A 22,500-nucleotide genomic window follows, 5' to 3' on the forward strand; every position below is an offset into this window, starting at 1 on the left:
TTTAATAGGTAGTAGCACAGCTGTGTTGCCCGAATAGTCTCACTTTTTACTCTTTGCAACAATAAAATTACTTTACTGTTAGAATATTCTCTCTCTCTCTGCATTCACAACAAATAAGAACATTCTTCAGTTTAGTTCACAATGCTAAATAATAAAACATGATTTATGGTATTCTTCAACAGAGACAAGCATTTTTTCATAAAATAACTACAAAAAAGGCTTTGCAGGATGGCCGCCTAGTGATAACAGAATTTCAGCTTTCCCAGAATGAAAAAAAAAGAAACTGATAGATAAGCAGCAGTATTTTTTCCTGTTTTAGTAAAATTCAGTTACTGGATAATAAGTACACTGGATGTCATCAAAGAAAAAAAAAAAACGTAAGAGATCTTGAAAGAAAATCAAGTAGGAAAGGTAAAGAGAAAACACTGACTGGAAAGAATCCTGCAGTTATTCAACAAAAAATACTTCAAGCTCCAGCTTTGGAAAAAAGGATGGCTTCTTGTAAATTTAGAGGAAAAAATAAGTCATATGTGTTTAAAGCTGATTAAAATATATGAAACATTGAAGGAGTATATCAACTCAAATAACAAAAGGCTGGGAAATGGAAGAAGTTTTAAAAAGCTATTTAAATGAAATAATAAAAGTGCAAATATCAGAGGTCAAAATGAAGAAAAGGGTGGCTGTGTATGAGACTGCTCAAGAAGAGTGGTTTCAATAAATGGTAGAGGTAGAGAACACAGCATGCAGAGAAAACCTGAAATTTTCTGCGGTACCAGAGCTACTTGAAGGAACCGACTGTATTCATTTTATGAAAGCACAAATAAGTAACTGGACTGTTATTCACAGCGGGATTTGTTAATCAAAAGAGCACATCATGTGTATGCTCCAAACCTGGCCTTGAGAAAGCAGCTAAGATCATGTCAGCAAAAAAAGTTGATCCTGACGAAACTATAGCAGAAGGCAAAATATTAAAGATTGGAGATAGGTTGAGGGAAATTATTATTTACTATACACCAGGCAGAACAAAAGCAAATTTATCCCAGCAATCATGGAATGTCAAGAGGCAGGTGCAGTTAAAGCTGCTGTATCCAGCTGTCTTCAGAATATTTTTTTTCTTGAGGATAAAAGTTATTTTTCATGCAGAAAAGGCAAAAGAGGAAATACCAAAATTTGTCTAACAAAAAGTGAGCCATCAGACAAAATAGGGCCCTGCTTCTCATTAGTTTGATAATAAAGCTAATAGAGAGAGATACTTTGCCAGTGAAACCTTTTTTAATATTCGAAAGAAAAATGCCTGAGAGACAGAAAAAAACACAGTAGTTGAGTAGAGAATCCTGGACTTGAACCAGAGTCTGGAGATGGGGGATGGAGCTGAACAAGAAGAACATCAACACTGAAATTAGTGAATAAATGTGAGACTATATAACATCAATCACATTTGTAAAATATGGCTTTATAAGAAAAAGATGCTGAGAAAGACTGAATTTTTTCTGAGTTTGTTAAACTGGTGGGAGGACTGACAGGCATATGCCCCACTTGATGTCATTTATGTTTGGAAGGACACTAAGAAAAAAAAGTAACTTTAAGTGCAACAATTTTTAACAATATTTGAATAAAGCATTTCATGATATAAATTGCATGTTGTATAATAAAGCATTTCATGTTGTCTGTGATGAAGATGATAAAGTAAATAATTACGTTTTAGTTTTAAGAAATGTAGGCATTAAAATGTAAAAAGAGAAAAAAAAGACTGGACAGAAGCTATAATCCTTGGTTGTTGGGGTGAGGGATGGGGTATAAAAGTGAACAGAATATAATATACTGCATGGAAAGTTGAAATGTTTTCTTTTACTTTTATATAGCTGAATGTCTGGTTGGCTAAATTTAATGACAAGTTTTTTGTTTAAGAAAGTGTTTTTTTAATGAGAGAACACACCGTTATAAATAGTTTGCCTTTTGCAGAATGTTCAGTGTTAATAGAGAAGTACATTATGTTATGTTCACATGAAAGCAAGACGACTAAAGGTGTAGGCAATAAATCAAGGTGTCCAGACATTGTGTCCAGACATTGTTTACTGAGAGAAACATAAAATTAAAAGGTGCATTGACAAGCAGCTCAGTAAGAAATACAGTTTGAAATTATTGGAAGTGAATAAGAGATAACAGATTTTGGATAACTAAATATCTGTGTTCACTAGAACAATGTGTAATTTAGTTGTATTTAAAAATAGCCAGTGCACTTTTTTTTTCTTAAAGCTAAAAGGTAATGTTTTCCAAAAGCATATAAGCTGCTTTTCACATCTGGAAGTGGAATAAAGATAAGATAAAAACAGACAGCAATTAGTGTTGAGTAGGAGCATAGGCTGAAACATGCATTTTAGCATGGATAACTTTAATTTTAGGTTAGTTAATCTCTGTGTGGGCAACTCTTGATTTAGTATGGTTGTTCCTATCAGGAGGGCTAAACCTGCTAAATGTTAGTGGGTACATGTAACAAAAACATTGGATATATATATTTAAAAAAGGCTGTCATATTAGGTGGGAACAGTAACTTCTTATCATAATGTTTACACTAAACATATTGTTTTGGAATGTGAATGGCAGAGTGCAAAAGCAGTGCTACGGGATAATCATTTGGAAAGAACTAGCATGTGAATTTGATAAAGAAAGGTTTTCTAGATGGGTATTCAGTAGAACATTACTAACAATGAAAAAGGAGAGTACTTATAATTGTCAAAAAAGCTCCAATAGTGATAGAAGACAAAAAAAGACAGTAATAGCAGATTTGTTGTAGTTTGGGCTACTGGCAAGGGTAGAAGATTTTGCTGGGATATATTTATATTCCACCTAAAACTGCTATTATGGAGATTAAAAAAAATTGGGGAGAAGTACTCAGGTTTCAGCAGGGAATATTACTTATAGGTGGGGACTGGAACTTGATTTGCAATGTTGAGGATGTATTGGGTGACCTAGAAAGGAAAATGTATCAAAAGAGAGCATATTTCTGAAGAAATTTATGAAAATGTGTGGTGTGGAAGACATAAACTCAGTAGTAGGAACTCTTAGAGAATTTACATATTATTACCAAGGTACAATAACTGGACTAAATTACACAGAATTATATTTCACAGGAACATGTGCATTTAATTGAAAGCTTCGACATACATCCAGTAATAATTTCACATCAAGCACCAATAACAACTAGGATAAAAGAATGTAGGGTAATGAAGTAGAAATGAGATGCAGGCACTTCTCCATCCACTTACCTGTTAAAAATAAATTAGAATTTAAGGAATGGGTAATGGAAGTTGAGAATCTTTAGGGAATATAGAAATTTATTTAAATGTTATAGCCAGTGTGTGAGATAAAATGAAAGTGGAGTTTAAAAATGGGGTAGAAATAAAAGAAAAAATATGTATGGTTAAAAAGTAACACAATTATTCATAGGAGCTGGTAAAGGTTAAAGTATTGCAGAATAAGGGGGATTTCACAGAACAAATAGAGGTATAATTGTAGAGTGAGAAAATATAAGGGAGTATCTGGATATCATGCATGAGTTTAGAAAGATTGTTGTTAAGCAACTGTTTTTCAAATAACTCCAGAGCACAAAAACTTTTTAACACAATGTTCTAAGCAACAGAAAGTAGAGGGGGTTGTTGACAAACTTAGGGAGCCCATAACAAGAAAAATAAACATAAATCATGTAGAGGTATTAGAGATATTTCAGACATTTTATGAAGATTTATATAACGTGAAGGAATGTGAAAATCAAGAAAAAGTATAAATTGAAATATTTATGGAAGACTTGGGTATGCTGAGGTTACAGGTAGATGAGACTCCACAGTTAACAGTTAAGTTAGGAGGATATGTGATAAAAATGGTGATGTATAATCAATCTATAGGAAAGTCTCGAGGAATAGATGGTATTCCTGCGGAAGTCTGGAAGCTAGGAGGGAAGAAGGTGATAAAGATCTGGAAGATTTTGTTTAACAATATTTTAAAAAAGAAGGAAAGTACCAACATCCTAGAAGAAAGCTTTGGTGGCTGTAATACCTAAAGACATTAAAGACCAAACAAACCCAGCTTCATACGGGCCAATTTCAATTTTAAATCATGGTTATAATGTGTTTGTGTATAATAGCTAAAACAATGGCAAAAGTGTTGCCAAAATTGATAGATTTATATCATTGTGGTTTTGTGGAGGGGAGGCAAACATTTTACCACATTAATAGAACAATGATGATCTAGAGGGAAGCAGAATGAAGGAAATGCCGCTGGTGTTTGTGGGTCTTTTTGCAGAGAAAGCATTTGACAGGGTGAGATGGGATTTTATGAGTAGAGCAGTGAAAGCATTTGCATTCTGTGATCCCATAATAAGGTTATTTAAGAGGATATATTAGGGATCATAGGCAAAAATTAAAGTGGGAAAGTTTCTCTCTGATAAGTTGAGTCAGAACAGAAGAACCAGGAAGGAATGTTTTCTTTTCCCTCTGTTATTTGTGTTATATTTAGAGCCACTGGTAAAGAAAATAAGGAACTGAGAAAATGAAGGATATTATTGTGTGGTAATCAAGAAAAGTTAGCTTTATTTGCATTCAATATTATTTTGTACCTGATAAAACCAGAAAAGGGCATTTCAGTGTTGTGGAACATTCTGAGACAGTTTCAAGTCTTTTGGGATATAAAATTAATGAAAACAAAGACTATAGCTGTTAACTATGTATCAGCATTTGAATTAGTTTAGTAATACCCATATTTATGGGGAAATGATTAAATGACGTATTTAGGGGTATGGGTTAAAAAGGATTCTGTTACAGCAGATAAGGATATGTGGAAAGAGACTAAAAGATCTTGTTTATAGATATGGACAGTAAGTTGCAAGCAGTAAAAATGGGTTTAATCCCTTTAGATTAATATATAGTTCAGGCATATTTTTGTTAACCAGAGGATAAGTTGTAGACAGTAATTGATAAAGAGTTGAAGGACTTTGTCTGGGAGGAGAAGAGAGCAATGGTCAAATGAGATAAGTTGATCCTTCCAGTAAAACAATGTGGTTTAGGATTACCTGGTTAAATGGATATTTTAGAGATGCACAGTTAAGGCTCATATACATGACACAATCTGAAAACTATAATTCACTTTGGAAAGGGATGTTGAAGCAGGGTAAATTCAAGAAATAAGGAGAGAGTGGCATTTTGGATGTAGATCCTTAAAAAAATAACACTAGTACAGAATATTATATTTTTATAGTAGCAGAAACTATTCTAAGAAAAAAGCTAACACAAGAATGGAAAAAGGAGATTCTTTCAATAGGGATGACTACAATTAATGGTATAGAAAGTACAAGAAGGGGCTGGAATTTATGGAGAAAACTGACAAAAGAACCCATGTATTGGGAGCAAATAACTAGACAGGGAAAGGTAATAGAATGGAAAGAGGTCAATAAGGCATTTGGATTGCAGGCTAAAGAATGCCTTCACTATCAGGGATTGATATTAGAATATAGACAAAGAGAAAGAGAGAGGGAAATCCTAAGTAAAAGATCTTCTCTGGTAGCATTTTTAGTTGAAACTAGAACAGAAGTTGCTGTTAAAAAGGAGTAGTTAATGGGCCATATAAAATATTGCCCAATAATTATAAGAATTAATCAGAGGTGGTTAGAAATGATTGGGAAAAGAGACTGGATAAGCAATTCACAAGGAAACTTTGGAAGTACATATGCATGGTTCCCAAATATGCAACAAAGTCTGGAAGATTTAGGATTTTTACCTGGAAGTGTTTGCAATGGTATTTTTATACCATAATTCTAATGGCTGCCAAAAGGCAATTACTAGAAAAAGGAAACCAAAATCTAAACCAGCTGCATTTGAAGTAGTGAATATTGAAACAGAGATAAAAAGACATTTGTGGGAATAGTACATGCATAATAATGTTTTGGAGAAGGAGTTAGGTTTAAGGGAAGACAGGAATTGACCAGTTTATGTAATGCTAGATTGTTGATAGTGGTATAAAAGAATATATATGTGTTGTATAATGTTTTTAACTGTGGATATGTTAACATGGTTTGTCTTCTTTTGTATAAATGTATGTCTTGGTTATGTCTGCCATTGCTTTAAGTGATAATTAAACAAAGGTGTTAAATAGAAAATCACCAATAATATGTAGAAAAAAAAGAATAAGTTGTAATAAAATGACTTGTTTGGAATAAAATACATCTTTGCCATCATTGTTTAGTGTTTGATTTTAGGCTGCATGGTCATAATGTACAAACAACAGGTGTCATAATTTATATGCATGATCCATTTTTTTTTAAAAGCAAAACACATTTTGCATTTATTGTATGAAACATATGATTAAAAGACTGCTGCATTCAGTTTGTGCTTTTTCACTGAATCAGTTTCCATTTTTTTTATTTCTTTGTTTTAGTATATTTTATTAATTTTTCAACATAGTCACAATATTTACAGAGAAATAAAAATATATTTCAGTTAACCAACTTCAGCAATGTATTAATAATACAGAAGACAAAAAACTCTAGAAATGCTCCTATTGTACATTCTCCAGTGATTATTTGTACTGTTATTAATATATCTTAATTTTAACAAATCAGTTTCAGTTTTACATAAAATAGTAGCAAGAACTAAAAATTCTTTGAATAAGAATAACACATCTGATTTTCATTTTTTTTGATAATCTGTTTTCTTGCTGCAGCTAAAATACTTCAAAATAAAGAGAATAATTAATGATTAATTTATTTAGGAACAGGAACATTCATTAATATAGTTCTCATCTTAAAATACATACATCTGACCATAAAACTTAAACAAATCAGTGATGCCATTCCAGTATATACTTAATTTTTTCACAGTCTAAGAAATGTGCACCTAATCTGCTTTGATTTTTTTTATTACATCTTCCGCAGATTGACTTATTTGTTTTATTAAACTTAGTTAATTTATGAAGAGTTATGTATATTCAATGAATATGCTTCCACATAAACATTTCTCAGTATAGGCTAGAAGAAGTAGAACATATGGATTTTAAGAGTAGAATTATGTTGGCTTTCTCAATTAATTTATGTAAATCACTAGTTTCCTAAAAGTTCAAATAATCCTTATTACAATTATTATTATTATTATTATTATTATTATTATTATTATTAAGGTGAGAGTATGAAACACAAATAAACCCTTTTTATTTGTTATACCCCCTTTAATATTTGTTGTTCTATAACTATATAGTTTAGTTATAGCTACAATTAATTTTATTTAAGACTGTCATATAATCATTACATTTCCCTATTATAGTTTGTCCTAAAATATATTAATAATATTAAATTTCTGTTTTCTCAAAAAAAAAAACTCTCCATTGATAATATTTTATTATCCAAACTGTTATACTACAAAATAATATTATTTATTTTTTAATCAAAATCTTTATTTCCTGGTAGAGCTGTACAACTTTCTTTTCAAAGGTGATGCACAAAAATATGTTCCACAAAAATCAATTGAGTGAAACATTCAGTAAGTTTTACAAACCACAGTGGAACTCTGCTTAATACAGAAAACCAGTACACTAGATGTGAATATAAGTAAAATAATTTCTCAGTTAATACAAACAGACTGGAACCAGGATATAGTAAAAGGGATAGTATCTAGCTCATTTAAATGAAGTCGGAGTTGCAGCACAAACCACAATGAATACAATCTAACAAATTACCATAAACAATAGAAATAATACTTCATTTTTAATAAATGTGTAAGTATAATTTAGTAGTCCCTGCCACGGAGGGATGAGGAGGAGGAGACATTTGAAGATGTCAAACCTATTCTTTTTTTATCATGTTGCTAATTAAGAGAGGTAGAGAATTGTAGAGTGGATTTCACTGCCAGTTTAAATAAACACCATTATTTTCCTATAAAGTTCTTACTTCTCTTACTGTAGCTTGAACAAAGGTTAGTGTTCCCTTTCCTGAAGATATACTTTGCATGGTAGATCATAATCAGTGCACCAGATAACATCACATTTTTTAAAACTGAAGACATTTGCTTAAAAAAGTATCTTAATTGTTGTCTGAAGAAGCGCTTTTGCTAAAGTCCTTAACATTAACAAAAATAAATAAAAAACAAAAAGCACAGAACTAACATTTACACAGGGGTGCAAGCCCCCCTGCACACCCACCTACTTTTATATTCTCACTCTGAGATTGCACTACAGTGGGGAAAAGGGAATATTCTCTTATCCCCATTGTACTCTGATCTCAGCAACAGCCATTCCCCATTGATTTCCCCAATTTTTTTATCATACTTTCGCGAAAGTGCTTTTTTGGTGAAAAGTATTTTCACGAATGTGTGATTGGCAGTTTCACTTTGGGAGAAATTGCCATTTGTGCATAAGTATGGATCCCGTATAGATATATATATATATATATATATATATATATATATATATATATATATATATATATATATATATATATATATATATAAACTGTCCCTTGTACTGCTTTATTAACGACCCACAACTAGAAGCACTGAAAATTATGTTCCTGAAAATATAGCATATTTTTGATGTGGCTATTTCCTGACAGATGGGTGTGGGTATTGCACTTATGTAACAGGAATGAAACAGCTAATGAAGGAATTTATCACTTTAGACTACAGTTAAAAAGAATACAGTCATTCTGGGAGAGGCAATGCAGAGTATTGAAGATATTTATATTGAGGAAAAGTATATTGAAACATAAGATAATATGAACAAACTGGAAGGGATGCTTTTAAAACTACAGTAACATTTTTAAGCTAACATGAATAACAAGAACTGAAAGATTATTTATATTCCAGGTTAATGATGGGTAATTTAAGACTGATCTAGAATGTATGAGATGAGCAAAAGGGTAATGTCCAAACACTTAAGTAGCATTTATTTATCTTGGGGTAGTGACTGTCAAACTTCAATCATACAGAGCTGACAGCACAACCTCTAAACACTCAGACCAATGGAAAAAGGCCACTAGAGGTTGTCATTCAGGCAGAAAATCAGGAAGTGATTCTTTGTAGAAGTTGTTGCATTTTATAATAAAATGCATAGCATTTTTTTTTCCTAGCATGATATTTTTGCTGGAGTTGCTGCATTCAAGGGGATATTCTGTTGAAGAAAATGTTAAACTATGAAGTGATGCAGTTTTCCTTACTGCATCTTACTTATCGTCACTCAGTGTCACAAGATGCAACACCATTACATTTATTTCCCAGGTCGACACCTAACTAAGGAAATGGGGGGAACCGATAAATGATTTAGGCATTGGGGTATTTAAAAACATGAGATACCAGGCTAGCTTACAGTAACAGGCTTCCTACCATGAAAGTTAATGGCTTACTTTCTAAACATAGATGTATTTTTTGAATGTTTCTACTGCTGTAATCCAAGGGCTGTCAGTTCTCACTGTGCACTAGCAAAGGCATTCACATACTGATAAAGAAAGCCTACTACAAATGAAATGCAATTACTAACTACACAGTCAATACCTAATTAGCTGTTGCTTACACTTGAAATTAATTTCATAAAAATAAAGTTCCTCTTAATTTCATTGTTTCCACTTTTTGCAAATACATAAAAGAAACAAAGTCCAATAAACAAACAGCTCTACTGGCAAAGTCTTTTTGAATAGTTAACAGTAAATAACAGATTCCCACCTGAGAGTGACTAGTTTGCTATTATTTGTCAGACGTTCTCCAACAACAACAAAGTTGCTTTAATGAAAAAGGAAACTTTGGATGTGGAAACATTTCTGAAAGGTGCCACATACATTTTAACTAAAGTGCATGCTTTATTTGTCAAATTAAGTGCAGTCTGTAGTAGAGCACGTTATGATTCTGCAATATGTTTAAGTTATTAGTTTCAAAAACTATGACATGTATGTTTAATCTTGAGCTGTGAGACATGAGAATGCATGATTAAATGTTTTTTTTTTATTCTGTATACTAAATAACCAATAACTCTTTATTAAAATGTGTTTTTTTTTCAGGGTGAACCTGGAGAGACTGGAGAAAAAGGACAAGCTGGCTCTCCTGGGCCTCGAGGCGAGGCTGTAAGTATTTCATATTTAACTACCATTTGTAATAGAACTATAATAATTTCTCCAATTCTTTTTCCAGTAAGTATCATGTAGTCTTTTGCAGAAGGGGTGTCACTGTAGAATCTCATCCAAATCTTGGCACCTCAGGAGTATAACATTCCCTTATGCTGTACTTATGTAAGTAGTGCACATGAATCCTAAACACCAGGTGTGGGAGAGCACCTACAGTTTTTCTAACCATTTCGGTCAACTTTGAAGGGGAGTATTCTGCCTGATAAGCCACTGAAACTGTTATAAAAAAACTACCTTCTAACACATACAGCATGTGGTCACTAACTAGTAAATACTAGATGCGGCGATGTACAAGTAACTCAGCAAATTATTTTATTCATTTGTTAATTATTTGACTGTGAATGAAGTTTTTGTCATATGCTCAGAATGGATTTGAGAAAACTTTGTCAATGTTACAAACAACAATCCTGTGAACATCTCTTACATGTTTTACTTGTCACTGTTTGACAGCTACTATCTGTTAAGGATTACATTGCAGCTCAGTGTGTTTGAAGTTTCTGCTTTCTATATTTATGGGACTGAGGGTCAGTCCTAAACTCAAGTTATTGTCAATGGGAACATGGCATGTTCTTCTAGTACCTCTTTTGGCTGTCAGCGAGTACACCAATCTCCTGTGTCATTCTAAAATTGGTTGTATTGATTATTCTGTCACCTTAAATATTCCATTTATCCTTATCCTTGTGCTTAGTGTCATGACTGTGAAAAACTTCCCATTGAGCCAGTTCAGTTATCCAGATAACAAATGAGTAATTAATAAAGTCAAGCCGTATACTAAGGTTGACTGTTTAGTCTGTTTGTACCCATTTACTATAATGTTGGCCTGACAACTAGATTTCATTCATGGAAACTTAGAATTTCATTGCAGATAAAAACTGTAAGTCCCATTTTGCCTGCCTGTTTATTTCTTCTGCAAGGTCAGCTTTTTTAAGTGAGTCATGTGTGTTCTTGTTTTTTTTTTTTTTTAATATTTTAGATTCCGCCATTTCCTTAGGGCAGTTTTTACACTAATGTGTAAACCCTGTTCTTTGGAAAGAATCCCTTCCTCACATCACCTCTGAGGCATCTTCTTACCCTTCAAATTACACCACCTCCCCACTGTAACACTGCATCTTCTTCTGTTGAAATATGTTGCCCTCTTGCACTTTGTTAGATGGGAGGAAGGACCAAAGTAGAATAAAGCTGTTACTGTGTTTAGGTTATGCACTTAATACCATGCTTTCCTGCATTCCTCTGTTTTTTGGATGGGTATGCAACTTTCTGTTTTGTTTTAAGTGCAGACTCTTTTGGAGTTGTGAAGGGGATGGACATATTTGTCTTTTTGGATTAAAAAGGAAAAGAAATTTACCAGCCATACAGCAAACTAATCAAGAGAAATGATTACAGCTGTTTATTTGATATGCTGTGTTTCATACTTACTCTGAAATCCCAATATCTGCAGTCATCATGTAGTCAGAATAACATGAGACAAGACATGCATAGTACTAGAGGCACCAGATTTTCAGTATATGAAAATCCAATCTACAGATATCTGCTACATATGATAATTGAGCAACACATGCTTATGACAGAAAAAAATCAGTCTGTGATAACCCTGTCAGGACTACGATTACCAATTTCCACCCCTGGAAACATACCTAGGGGTGATCAACAACAAACACTTGTTGATTGTGCCTTCAGTATAATTTGGTCAGGTTAAACTCTGACTACTTTAAGCCATCTTGTGAGCTCACCAACTGCAAAATGAAAAATTAAGATCAGATGAAATGTCATATGAGTCGCAAGCATGACAGGGATTGATTTGGGGAGCCAAGCTATCTAAATCTAGGAGACTCAGTGAAGTTCTATTTCAATATCTGGTGGAGGCTTCTGTGCATATATATATATATATATATATATATATATATATATATATATATATATATATATATATATATATATATAAAATACTTAATTTGTATTCTGAATGAGGCCAATTGCACTGAATACTCATAGACTATATCTCAGGAATTAGTGCTTGCCAGGGTGATAAAATAAATATTTGCTGGTGAGTACCGTATGTGAGAGAAGCTGTTATGCTGAACATAACAAACTTTTGGGCAGTGTTTATGGAGTACTCACCAGGTTCAGCAGATGGGTTCAGCAGGTAGCCTCAAAAAAATTCTGGCAAATCTTCAGCACCTCAGGAAGACAAGTCAAAGCCTCCTTAGGTTGTACTTCAGTTGTTGGAAAGGCCGAGATTGCATTTCTAACAAGAAATATTCTATTTTGCAGTAAAGGAGGGTGAAGTACCTCTGACATTTAGACTGAGGTGGTGACTTTCACCTTTATAAAAGGAGACCAGAAGATGTGTACCATTTGGGGAGGCACTGCTCAATCCTCTGGAAAAAACCTGGGCAAGCATGCTTGAAGGAAGATGGCAGTCACTAGTCATATCTGATATAGGAGGAACAATGCAGATTTCATCCAGGCTGTGAAAAACATTATAACTATTTTTTGCTGCATAGTTATGTAAGGGAACATAGGATTATGGTAATTCAATCTGCAGTGGTTTTGTAGCAGGCTTATGAATACTTGCCTTCCCATATTATTGTAGGTGTCCTTTGGGACCTTTGGTGTACGAAGGCCATTGGTGCATGCCACCTGGCCCATCATACCTCTTGACCTCTTAGTGCAAGAAATATTGACAAAGCCTAAGAAAAATCAAGGAACAAAGCCTTAAAAATATGAGCAGAGAACAGAGGCTTAAAATACAAACAGACTTTAAATATTGCACATATAAACTTTGAAAATTCCTAGAATAACAGGATTTGGGTTGGCATGCATTTTCTGATGGATATGAAAGTCAAATGTATATCATTATTTAGTGACTTAATTTCTCAGTGATTTGTCAGAAAATAACAAATTTTATGAGGATAAGGCAAAAAATATGAGGCGAAAATCTAGACATTCTGCGAAAATCTGAACAATTGAGAGGTATGGGTCTGTCTATGAGTATAATGAAATATAAGTGCACATTCTTGACATTAAAGTGATTTAGATCAAGGTGGTTATTAGACATTTAGCAAGGATGCATCTTTTTACAATTTCTGCACATGATTTTCATGTACTGGAAGTCTAGCTGCAGCCAAAATCAATAGGGTATCAACTTTATAGGCTTATAGGCTGCACTGCTATTGTCTGGACATGTTGCTGTATCTGTGACCTCCAGTACATAAACTGAATTGTGAGTGCCTTTTACTAATGTCCCTTCACTCCTAATATTTATAATTTGTTACTATATGTCAAATATAAGTAACTGTTCTTGGTAATGAAAAGCCTTATACTTAGTTAAATCACTTTTTAGCAATGTTAATGAATATGGTACTTTACCGTTATTGGGGCAACACTTGTAAAGAGCGGTAAAAATGTTAAAACGTGCTCACAATGATTTCACAGTGGTGGTTTTGTATTAGAATACCTATAAAAGCCTTGCTCTCCCTTTGTGCATGTTAGTAATCCCCCTCCCTGAAAGAATCGCACTTTATATGCCATACTTTCTGTTTTTAGTGTAAATACACACACTATTTTCACTTCTGAAGGTGTAGTAGTACACCCCAGTAGAAGCAAGGCTGCAAGGATGCCCTCAAGAGGTGCTGAATGAGTGTTGTGGGAGGCTCACTGGAGTCTGCACTTAATTGTTTTGATTTGTAACATGTATTGACAGATAGGCAAAGAGCTGTCCCGGACGCACTTCCGTGACAGACAAGAAAATTGAAAATAGTAGCATGCAGATGGGACAGAGTGTCTCAAGCTGTCAGAACCCCTTGAGACTGCCATAATCCAAACTTCAAATGACTTCTGGTTCCTCAGAATTTTTATTTATTTATGGCAGGGGAAAGCCTGATGTGAGCAGACGTTCCATTTCCATCATGCACAGAAAGCATTTTACGCAATTGCATTACAACCTCGTATTTTTTGACTAAATTTGGACTGGGACTTTTTCACTGATACTGCCATGACAGTTGCTTAACAGCAGTGATGATGTGTACACATTTTTTTAATAGTATGTTGCAATACATACTTTTAAAGGTTTCCTGATTTTCGCCTTAAAATTTCGTCCCCTCCATGGTCCAACTTTTGATTTTCTGGTAAATCAGAGAGAGGCCTGAAGTTGCTCAGTATATACCACCACACAACGAAATCATCAATGCAGCGCTCTTTACAAGTGTTGCCCCAATAATGGAAAAAGTACCATGAATATATATGAAGGCAATTTACTTACCTTAAATTACTTGAACACAATATCCTAGCAACTCAACAATTCCTTCGGGGTTAGCCATGGCAAGGAAAAGTTTTTTGGCAGGATATCTGGCTATATATCCACTAATCTGGACAAAAAATTATGTTAAGGCTATACTTCTAGAGCTTTCAAAAGCTTTTAACTTGGTAACCACCCTTCACTCTTAAGGTGACTAAAGGTTCAGGTTTTTGAACCTTAAACAATTGTCTGATTTCAGAGCTACCACTCAAATTGTACTGGGTCATGAATAAAAACAGTGACTTCCTTCCCAGGTAAAGATAGGAGTCCCCCAGGTTCACTACTTTGGATTTTATTGTTTACTAATACCAATATGCCAATGATTCTAATGCATAGAATCCAGATGTCACTGTATCATTAATCTACACCCTTCAGTCAGGGTTTGTCCCTCTTAGTCACTTGTTAAATTATAGCAGACTACTTATTAATGAGTATAAAACCAGTGTTGAGCTATTTAGTGAACACTTCCTCTTAAGAGTAGTGAAATCATTCCCAGTACAGCTGGACTTCTAGACATTAGAGAAAATGGTTGTTATGGCTGACAGAAACTTGGCTTCTAAGACCTTATAGACAATTAAGTAAAACAGGTGAACTAAAAATTAAGGGTGTTGTACAGGTCAATCACCTGGGTACGTCTAAAACTCAAATAACTATTTCATAGTTTAGTGACACTCTAAATTGGCCCTAGGTGTGAGTGTGTGCATGTGTGTGCCTTCTGTGGAAGGTTGGGCACCGGGCTGGCAACTCGACACTGTAAAACTCCACTGCCAATCATGAGCGGACAGGTGATCCACTGTGGCGATCCCTAACCGGGAAAAGCCGAAAGAAGAAGAAAAAGAAGAAGTCTAATTCTAGAATTATTCTGAAGTTCATTGATATTAAGAAATGCAACTAAACATTTTTACATAGAAGGATCATATTTAAAATGGAGCTACATCTCCACAGGATGGTCAGATTTTACAGCAGAATCACATACATTGCAGGAGGGGTGCTTTCTGCACCTACCACTGTGTAGTACTAAATACAACTAGATGGATGGGGTTAATAACCTGACATACTGCTTATAAACTTCTGCAAAAACAGCCATGCCCTTTACATTACATTTGTTGGAGAGCTGAAAAAGACAATAATCCTGTCTAGTCTGCCCTTTTAACTCCATTAGTATTTTAATTTCCCCTCCAGCCCTACCTTCTCCTTTATCCTTTTTTCACCTGTCCTATGTCCTTTTGAATATCTCTGTAGATTCTCTCTCTACCACCTATTCCTGTAGTTGATTCTTTTAGTTAACAGCGCTTAGTATGAAAAGCTGCTTTTAGAGATCCAGGAAACAAGTTAGTCTCTGAAGTCTGCAGTCTGTGCCACCTCCTTCAACATTCTGCTCAGAATTATATCTTCACACCTTCCTGACTTGGATTTGTACACTAATATAATATCTCCTCTCTCTTCTGGTCTCAAGCAAGAACAGCTGTAGCTTCTCTATCTTTTGGTTGTATTCCTTCCTTTCAGTCTCATGGATTCTTCTCACAGCTTTTGTCTTGATTCTTTCAAACCTCAACTACCACATTTCGAAACACATCATTAGCCTTTTTAAATTGTGGAAACCCCCCCCCCCCCATTCTCCACTACTACATCTATTGTTGTGTCATCATCAAGAAGTTTTGTCCTGTTTTCTTTTCCATCATACATGCCTGAGAAAAGCACACTAAAAAGTACTAGACTCACGACAGGCACTGTTGGTTCATAGGTTCATAGGTTGGTACTAGGCTTTCGGCCCTAGGGCCTATACAAGCCTAGCCAAAACAATTTCCTGGATATTTCTTCCCACAATATTTACTTCTCTGGACCCCTGTCTAGCAGGGTGACTGATATGATCCCCAGGGTGAATTTCCTATCTCCAATCCAATCATCAAGGTTCCTTTATAAGAAGGCCAAGGAGGCTCTCTGCTTGACATGTATGGGCAGTCTATTCCAGAGTATGGGGAGTCTCTGAGTCAGGAACCTATGCCTCCAGCATGTTTTGTCCATTGTGATGACAAGGTTTAGATCCCTGGAGCGTGTGGCTCTGAGGGATTGGGATTTCTTTAAGTGGATCATGTCCAACAGCTCAGGGTTTGACATGGCCTTGTATGTTAAGCAGAGATCACCTCTGAGTAGACGATATGCCACAGAGTATAGCTGGAGTTTGTTTGGACGGTCAGCAATGGCATCTGCTTTAGGCCTGTGATTCTTTTAGTGAGGTATTTCTGTGGCCTTTCCAGCTGTTGCAGATGTCTTGTGAGGTACATACCAAACAGGGCATTATACTCTATAATGGGTGTAATGAGGGATGAGTACAGTGGGACAATGACCTCCTTTTTTCTGGATGAAAAGCCCTTAGTGATGAGGTGTGCCACATAGAAGGATTTCCTGACTGTTGTGGTGATGTGGTTATCGAAAGTGAGACCACTGTCCACCTGTGTCCCTAAGTCTCTCATCACACTTTCAATGTTTAGTGTACTGCCACCTATGTGGTAATTCATGGGTACATGTTTTTTTCCAAAGGGGATAACTATACATTTCTTGGCATTAAGCTTTAGCCCATGGCTCTGGCACCAGGCATCTGTTTCTGTAAGGCCCTTTTGTAGAATATCCACATCATTTGGGGATTCAATAATGGCTCCCAGTTTGCAGTCATCTATGAACCTTTGTTAGCCAGAGTCCCTTAGTGTTGGCCTGTACTTCAGAGAAGTAGATGCCAAACAAGAGTAGTCCCAGGACTGAACCCTGAGGTACTCCACTTGTCACTTGTCTGGAGCTGGATTTGGAGTCGGCTACTTTTACAGTCTGGGTTCTGTCAATAAGTCAGTTGGCAACCCATCGAGTGACAGGGATTTATGCCCAGCTTAGTAAGTTTATCTATGATTCCAGAGTGGGGAATGGTGTCGTAGGCTTTGGCGAGGTCCAGATAGGCTGTGTGGACCGCCTTACCCTCGTCCACAGCTCTGGAGACTGATTCAAAGAAGTCTATCAGGTTCACGAGACAAGATCAGCCCTTCACAAACCCAAACTGGGTGGGCTCCAGTGTTTGAAGGTTTCCAATGTCTTTGTTTATTAAGTTCCATGATAATGCATTCCATGCCTTTGCAGATTGGGCTCATCAGACTGATAGGACAGTAGTTCCCAGGATCCAAGGTGGATCCCCCCATGTGGAGTGGGCACGAAGCATGAGGTGAGGCTATGATTAAACATGACACTTAGGTGAGGTGCCAGTTCATTTTGTAGTTCATGTAGTACACAGCCTGGGATGTCATCTGGTCCCATGGATGCTGTATTCTTAGCTTTGGAGAGTGCAGTTTCTACCTGTGTGGCCGTGATTACTGGAATCTGGCAATCTTTTGGTATTGGGATGGGCTCTTTAGGGGGTGAGAGGGTGGTGAAGTTGGCACTAAATCAATCTGCCAGGATATTGACAATATCCTTGTGATCAGTATATTTAATCCCATTCTGTTGAAACTCAGAGCAGATCTGAGCATTGCCATTTAGATTCTTGACATAACTATAGAATGCCTTGTGGTTGTCTTTGGAATATTTGGCAATTTTATTTTCGTAACAAGCTTTTGAGGATTTTATAAGGGATCTCAGCTTCTTACTGAGGCTGGTGAGGGAGTTTTTTGCATCCTGGGATTTTCCTCTTTTCTGCAACAGTTTCTTCCTTCTGTTGTATAGTTTGTTTATAGCAGGGGACCACCAGATTGGCTTCCTTTTCTTGGAGGAGAGCATCTTGGTTCTATTTGGGATGGCAAGATTCATGCAGGAGTGGGCGTGCTCGTACAGTGCCTTAGTGTAGGATTCTTCAGTCGAACTTTCAGATCCCATTTGCATGGCTGTCATGAAGTTTGTCACTTCTAACTTCAGTAGCATGAAGTTGGCTTTGGAGAAGTTTTTTAAGGAGGTTTCTTTACTAGGAGGTGGGGGTGGGATGTGGATGTCAAGGGTGACTTGCTTATGGTCAGACCTGACCAATGAGGGGGTGATCACTGGTGTAGAGCATCTATCTCCCATGTTGGTAATGACCAGGTCTAGGATATTGGAGCCCCTGGTGGGACAATAGATTTGTTGATCCAGGGCGTTGGAATTTATGGTGTTCTACTGTTTACTTTTGTGATTTTTGAAATTTTCCCTCTCATTGAAGTCCTTTCTTAATAGGTTCCTAGGTAGTTACCAGACATTTTGTCTAGAAAGCCATCGACATGTCTGTCCTAGTTTCCTAATTGCCTTAGTGCATTGTCTGGTTAAGTGACTTGATCAGTGTCACACAGCAGACATATGGAGGCTGAAGGAATCACATCCTGCACTACAGGAAGCAGCTCATAGCCTTAGTTCTTTGTAGTAATTACAAGACAATGTGTGGAGGTGTCCAATCATTTAACCCTGCACTTTTCCAGTTTCTTTTTTGGGTCCTTCCCCCAGCCACTCCATTTTTGCTACCAGCCTCCTTTGTATGTCAAAGTCTCATTCTTCCTATCTGCCTCCTCTGTGGAACTGAGCCAGAGCCTTAACAAAGATCAGGTAAGCTACATCTACCGATACACCGCTGTCAAGTTCAACTATAAGCCAGTCAGAAAACTGACTGAGTATTGACTGACCGCTCCTTCTGACCAAGAACCTATGGTGGCTGCTGCCCTGCAGACGATTGTCTTGTATAAATACAGTTTTCTCCACAGGATTTTTAACAGGGCTTTAGCTCACTGCATTGATGTTGCACCCTACCTTGTACCAGGCTGCTACAACTGTTATCTTCAAGTCTTCTGGCACTTCTGTACTAGCTATTGATCAGTTGAAGGTCTCTACTGGGTTCAGATCACGCACTGGCCAGCTTTCTAAGGACTCTGGGAGACGACCCTTTTTGTCCTTATGAAGCAAATGTTCTCCTTCTATATCCATTATTCTTCTCATTTTGCTCTGTCTACCTCTCAGCTTGACACCACATCCATGGTTTTCTTTACTATCTATTTATTACTTCAGCTTTTTCAAACCTTTGTGATCTTCCTCTCATCTTTGCTCCGAATTGCTAGTTCTGTGCCACCATTACCTTCTGCTGTGATATGTACCTAATAAAGCCCTTTCTTCCTTTTTTGGTGACTTCTTTTCACTCCCTTTCAACTTTAGCTTTTGCTTTCCTTACTATCTTTGCTGTCTTTTTGCTAACCTGCTTATATATTGCCTCTTCCACTTTCCACCCCCTGCTTTCCATTTCTTATAGACACTTAATTTTGCCTATGTACCAGACCTGATGTAGCCTACATGCTGTATTGGCACCACTCCTTGTATATAACTAAGATCAGGTGTAGAACTCAAAAAGCTTCCACAATGACAGTAGACTGAGCATTAAGTTATCTATTACCCAGGACTTAGATTACCTGCTGGTAGAAACTCACTGCAGTATTTTCTTTCTTTCTTAGGAACTGGCAAATGGGCTAAAATAAATGTTTAGTCTGTGAATCTGTGGTATTACCCATATTTCATCTGAACACATTTTTTTTAAATTACCCTGTATGGACATACATGCAACTAATTCATCAATTAGTCTTTCATTTTAAGTCATGAAATATCAATCATCTGGAATCTTTAGTTTAGTACTTTGAAATAAGTTTTTCCAGAATATTCCTACAGTTGATATCTTTCATATATTCAGTACAAAAATATTACTTCAAATGTTTCTGCACAGTGCCCAGCTGTAAAAGATAACACTCTTATAATTTTTGTCAGCTGTAAGCTACAGCTGAAATAGGGACTTTGGGCAAACTAATTATTCCTTTTACTTACTTATTTAATGACATTGTATACATTTTATCAAAAATTGCAGATTGTTGAGTGAATCAGTTTATAGGCGTGTTCTTATGCTTCAAAAATGTGTCTGTGACATATGATTAAATGTAATGATCCCCTGAGCTTCATGCTAAAGTGTTAAGAAACAAGGAGGTAGACATACCTGCTAGGTTAATCCAAATGCTGTAGCCTATAAATCCTTTTGATAAGAACTTTTGAATAGATTCCAGTTTATAGGTTCATAGGTTTATAGGTATATAATGACCACTGGGATCTTTATAAGCCTATGATGCAACCCAAAAGTATCTCTTGAGTTGTTGTGCCTTAGAGGTTGTTTTAATGGGTGCATGTTAAGGCATGATTTAATGGCTGCCTCTGCCCGTCAGAGAATAGGTGTCAGACCAGGGGTGACTTTCCAATTTCCCATCCACTGGTCCGAGTTGCACTTGAATAGGGTTAGGGAGAGGATCTTAATCACATGGACATAAGCTGATTCCAGAGAAGGGATTCTCTGAGATGCATACCTGTCCCTCCAATATGCCCTTTGTAAGTTACAAAGCAGAGTTTAAATCCTTAGATCTACTAGTCTTGGTGCCCTTCATTTCTGTAGATATGGAAAAGGTCAATAACAGCAAGATTCAAGGATGCCTTGTAAGCCAGGCATCAATTGCCTCTCAGCAGTCTAGATATATAGGTGATCTGCATAGAACATTGTATTTATGCTCTGTATTCTTTTTGTGAGGAAGTTCCATGGACATTCAAGTTGTTACATATGCCTGATCAAGTACATACTGAAGGGGGCATTATACTCAACAATGGGTCTCATGAGGGCTGAGGACAATGGCATAATGACTTCCCTGGACCTAGATGCCATGCCCTTACAAGTTGAGTAACAGAATGATTTTCTTACCACCTTAAACACATATTGGTCATGAGTCCCCAAATCCATGCCTACTATGTCTACTTTTAGAGGTTTTTTATCAATAAAGTAGTTTGCCTCTGCAGCTGACTTACAAAAAGGTACTAGTATGCATTTGTTGGCAATGAGTTTTTAAGTAGTGGCTTTGGTACCAGGCATTTCTCTGTGTTAGACCTTCCTGTAAAATGTTAGTATCCTGGGGGTTTTCTATGTGTGCTAGTAGCTTCAATCATCTACAGACATGGTAAGCCAGAGGCCCTCAACATTGGCTTCGACTTCTGAAAAAATAGATGCCAAAGAAGAGCAGATCCAGTACAGAGCACTGGGGACCCCACTGGTGACCAGCCTCTTTGTGGAGGTGGTCTGTCAATCCTAAGTTCCTGGGTCCTGTCTGTGAGCCAGCTGGTTATCCAGTGAGTTACACAAGGATTTATGCCTACTTCCATATGTTTGTTTATATTGCTCAAGTGGGATATATTAAATGCCTTAACTAGGCCAAGATAGGCAGTTTGTACTATTTTTATCCTCATCTGTTACCTTGGTAAATGTCCTAATGTCCAGCAGGTCAGTAGGCACGAATTGACTGCCTTTGACAAAACCACACTGGATTTGGTCCAGTCAGAATGCTTCCTATGTCATTTTTAATCATTTCCATGATAATTATTTTCACAGCTTTCTATATCAGAATAGTCAGATTAATGGGCCTGTTGTTCCTGGGATCCATTAATGGTCTGCCCTTGTGCAGAAGGATGACCATTGCAGTCCTCCATTCATATGGCTTAAAGCCTGTAGAGAGGCTGTAGTTGAATTGCGATTCCAATGGCTTTGCTAGGTCATATTTCAGGTAATTTAAGAGGTATCCTGGGAAATTATTGGGGCCATCAAATCTGAATTCTTGGCCTTAGAGTACATTTAAGACCTGCTGCCTACTGATAGTTGGAGGTTTTATGTTAGGTGGTATTTCCTGAGGTGGAGGGAGGCTGACATATACTCTAGATGCTTTACTGAAGAAATTATTGTTGTCATCTTCTTATTAGTCTAAACTGACCTTATTTCTAAAATATTACATTTTTTTGCTCATATTTATTGTAATTTTATTTATTTCTAAGTCATAATATTAATCATTACTTTTTCATTTAAGAACATAAATCCACTAACCTTAGAGCAGAACATTGTAATAATATATTCATCATAAATTACTGGGCAGCTAATATAATTCAGTAAAACACCTAACACACAGACACACACAGACACACACACACACACACACACACACACACACACACATACACACACACACACACACACACACACACACAGATACAC

The 22,500-nt window shown here is 36.2% G+C and overlaps 1 protein-coding gene across 3 annotated transcripts in view; it reads left to right on the forward strand.

Annotated features, from left to right (window-relative positions):
- COL6A3 (collagen type VI alpha 3 chain) overlaps positions 1–22,500 on the forward strand; it is a 739,239-nt gene that overhangs the window by 534,393 nt on the left and 182,346 nt on the right. For all 3 annotated transcript variants that reach the window (XM_044060522.1, XM_044060523.1, XM_044060525.1), the window contains one exon: positions 10,028–10,090. In XM_044060522.1, the coding sequence (XP_043916457.1) occupies positions 10,028–10,090 (63 nt within the window). The remainder of the gene's footprint in view (positions 1–10,027; positions 10,091–22,500) is intronic.

This window comes from Protopterus annectens, chromosome 2.part0 (genome assembly GCF_019279795.1).
Source record: "Protopterus annectens isolate FY-2018-M chromosome 2.part0, PAN1.0, whole genome shotgun sequence".
Taxonomy (NCBI): Eukaryota; Metazoa; Chordata; order Ceratodontiformes; family Protopteridae; genus Protopterus; species Protopterus annectens.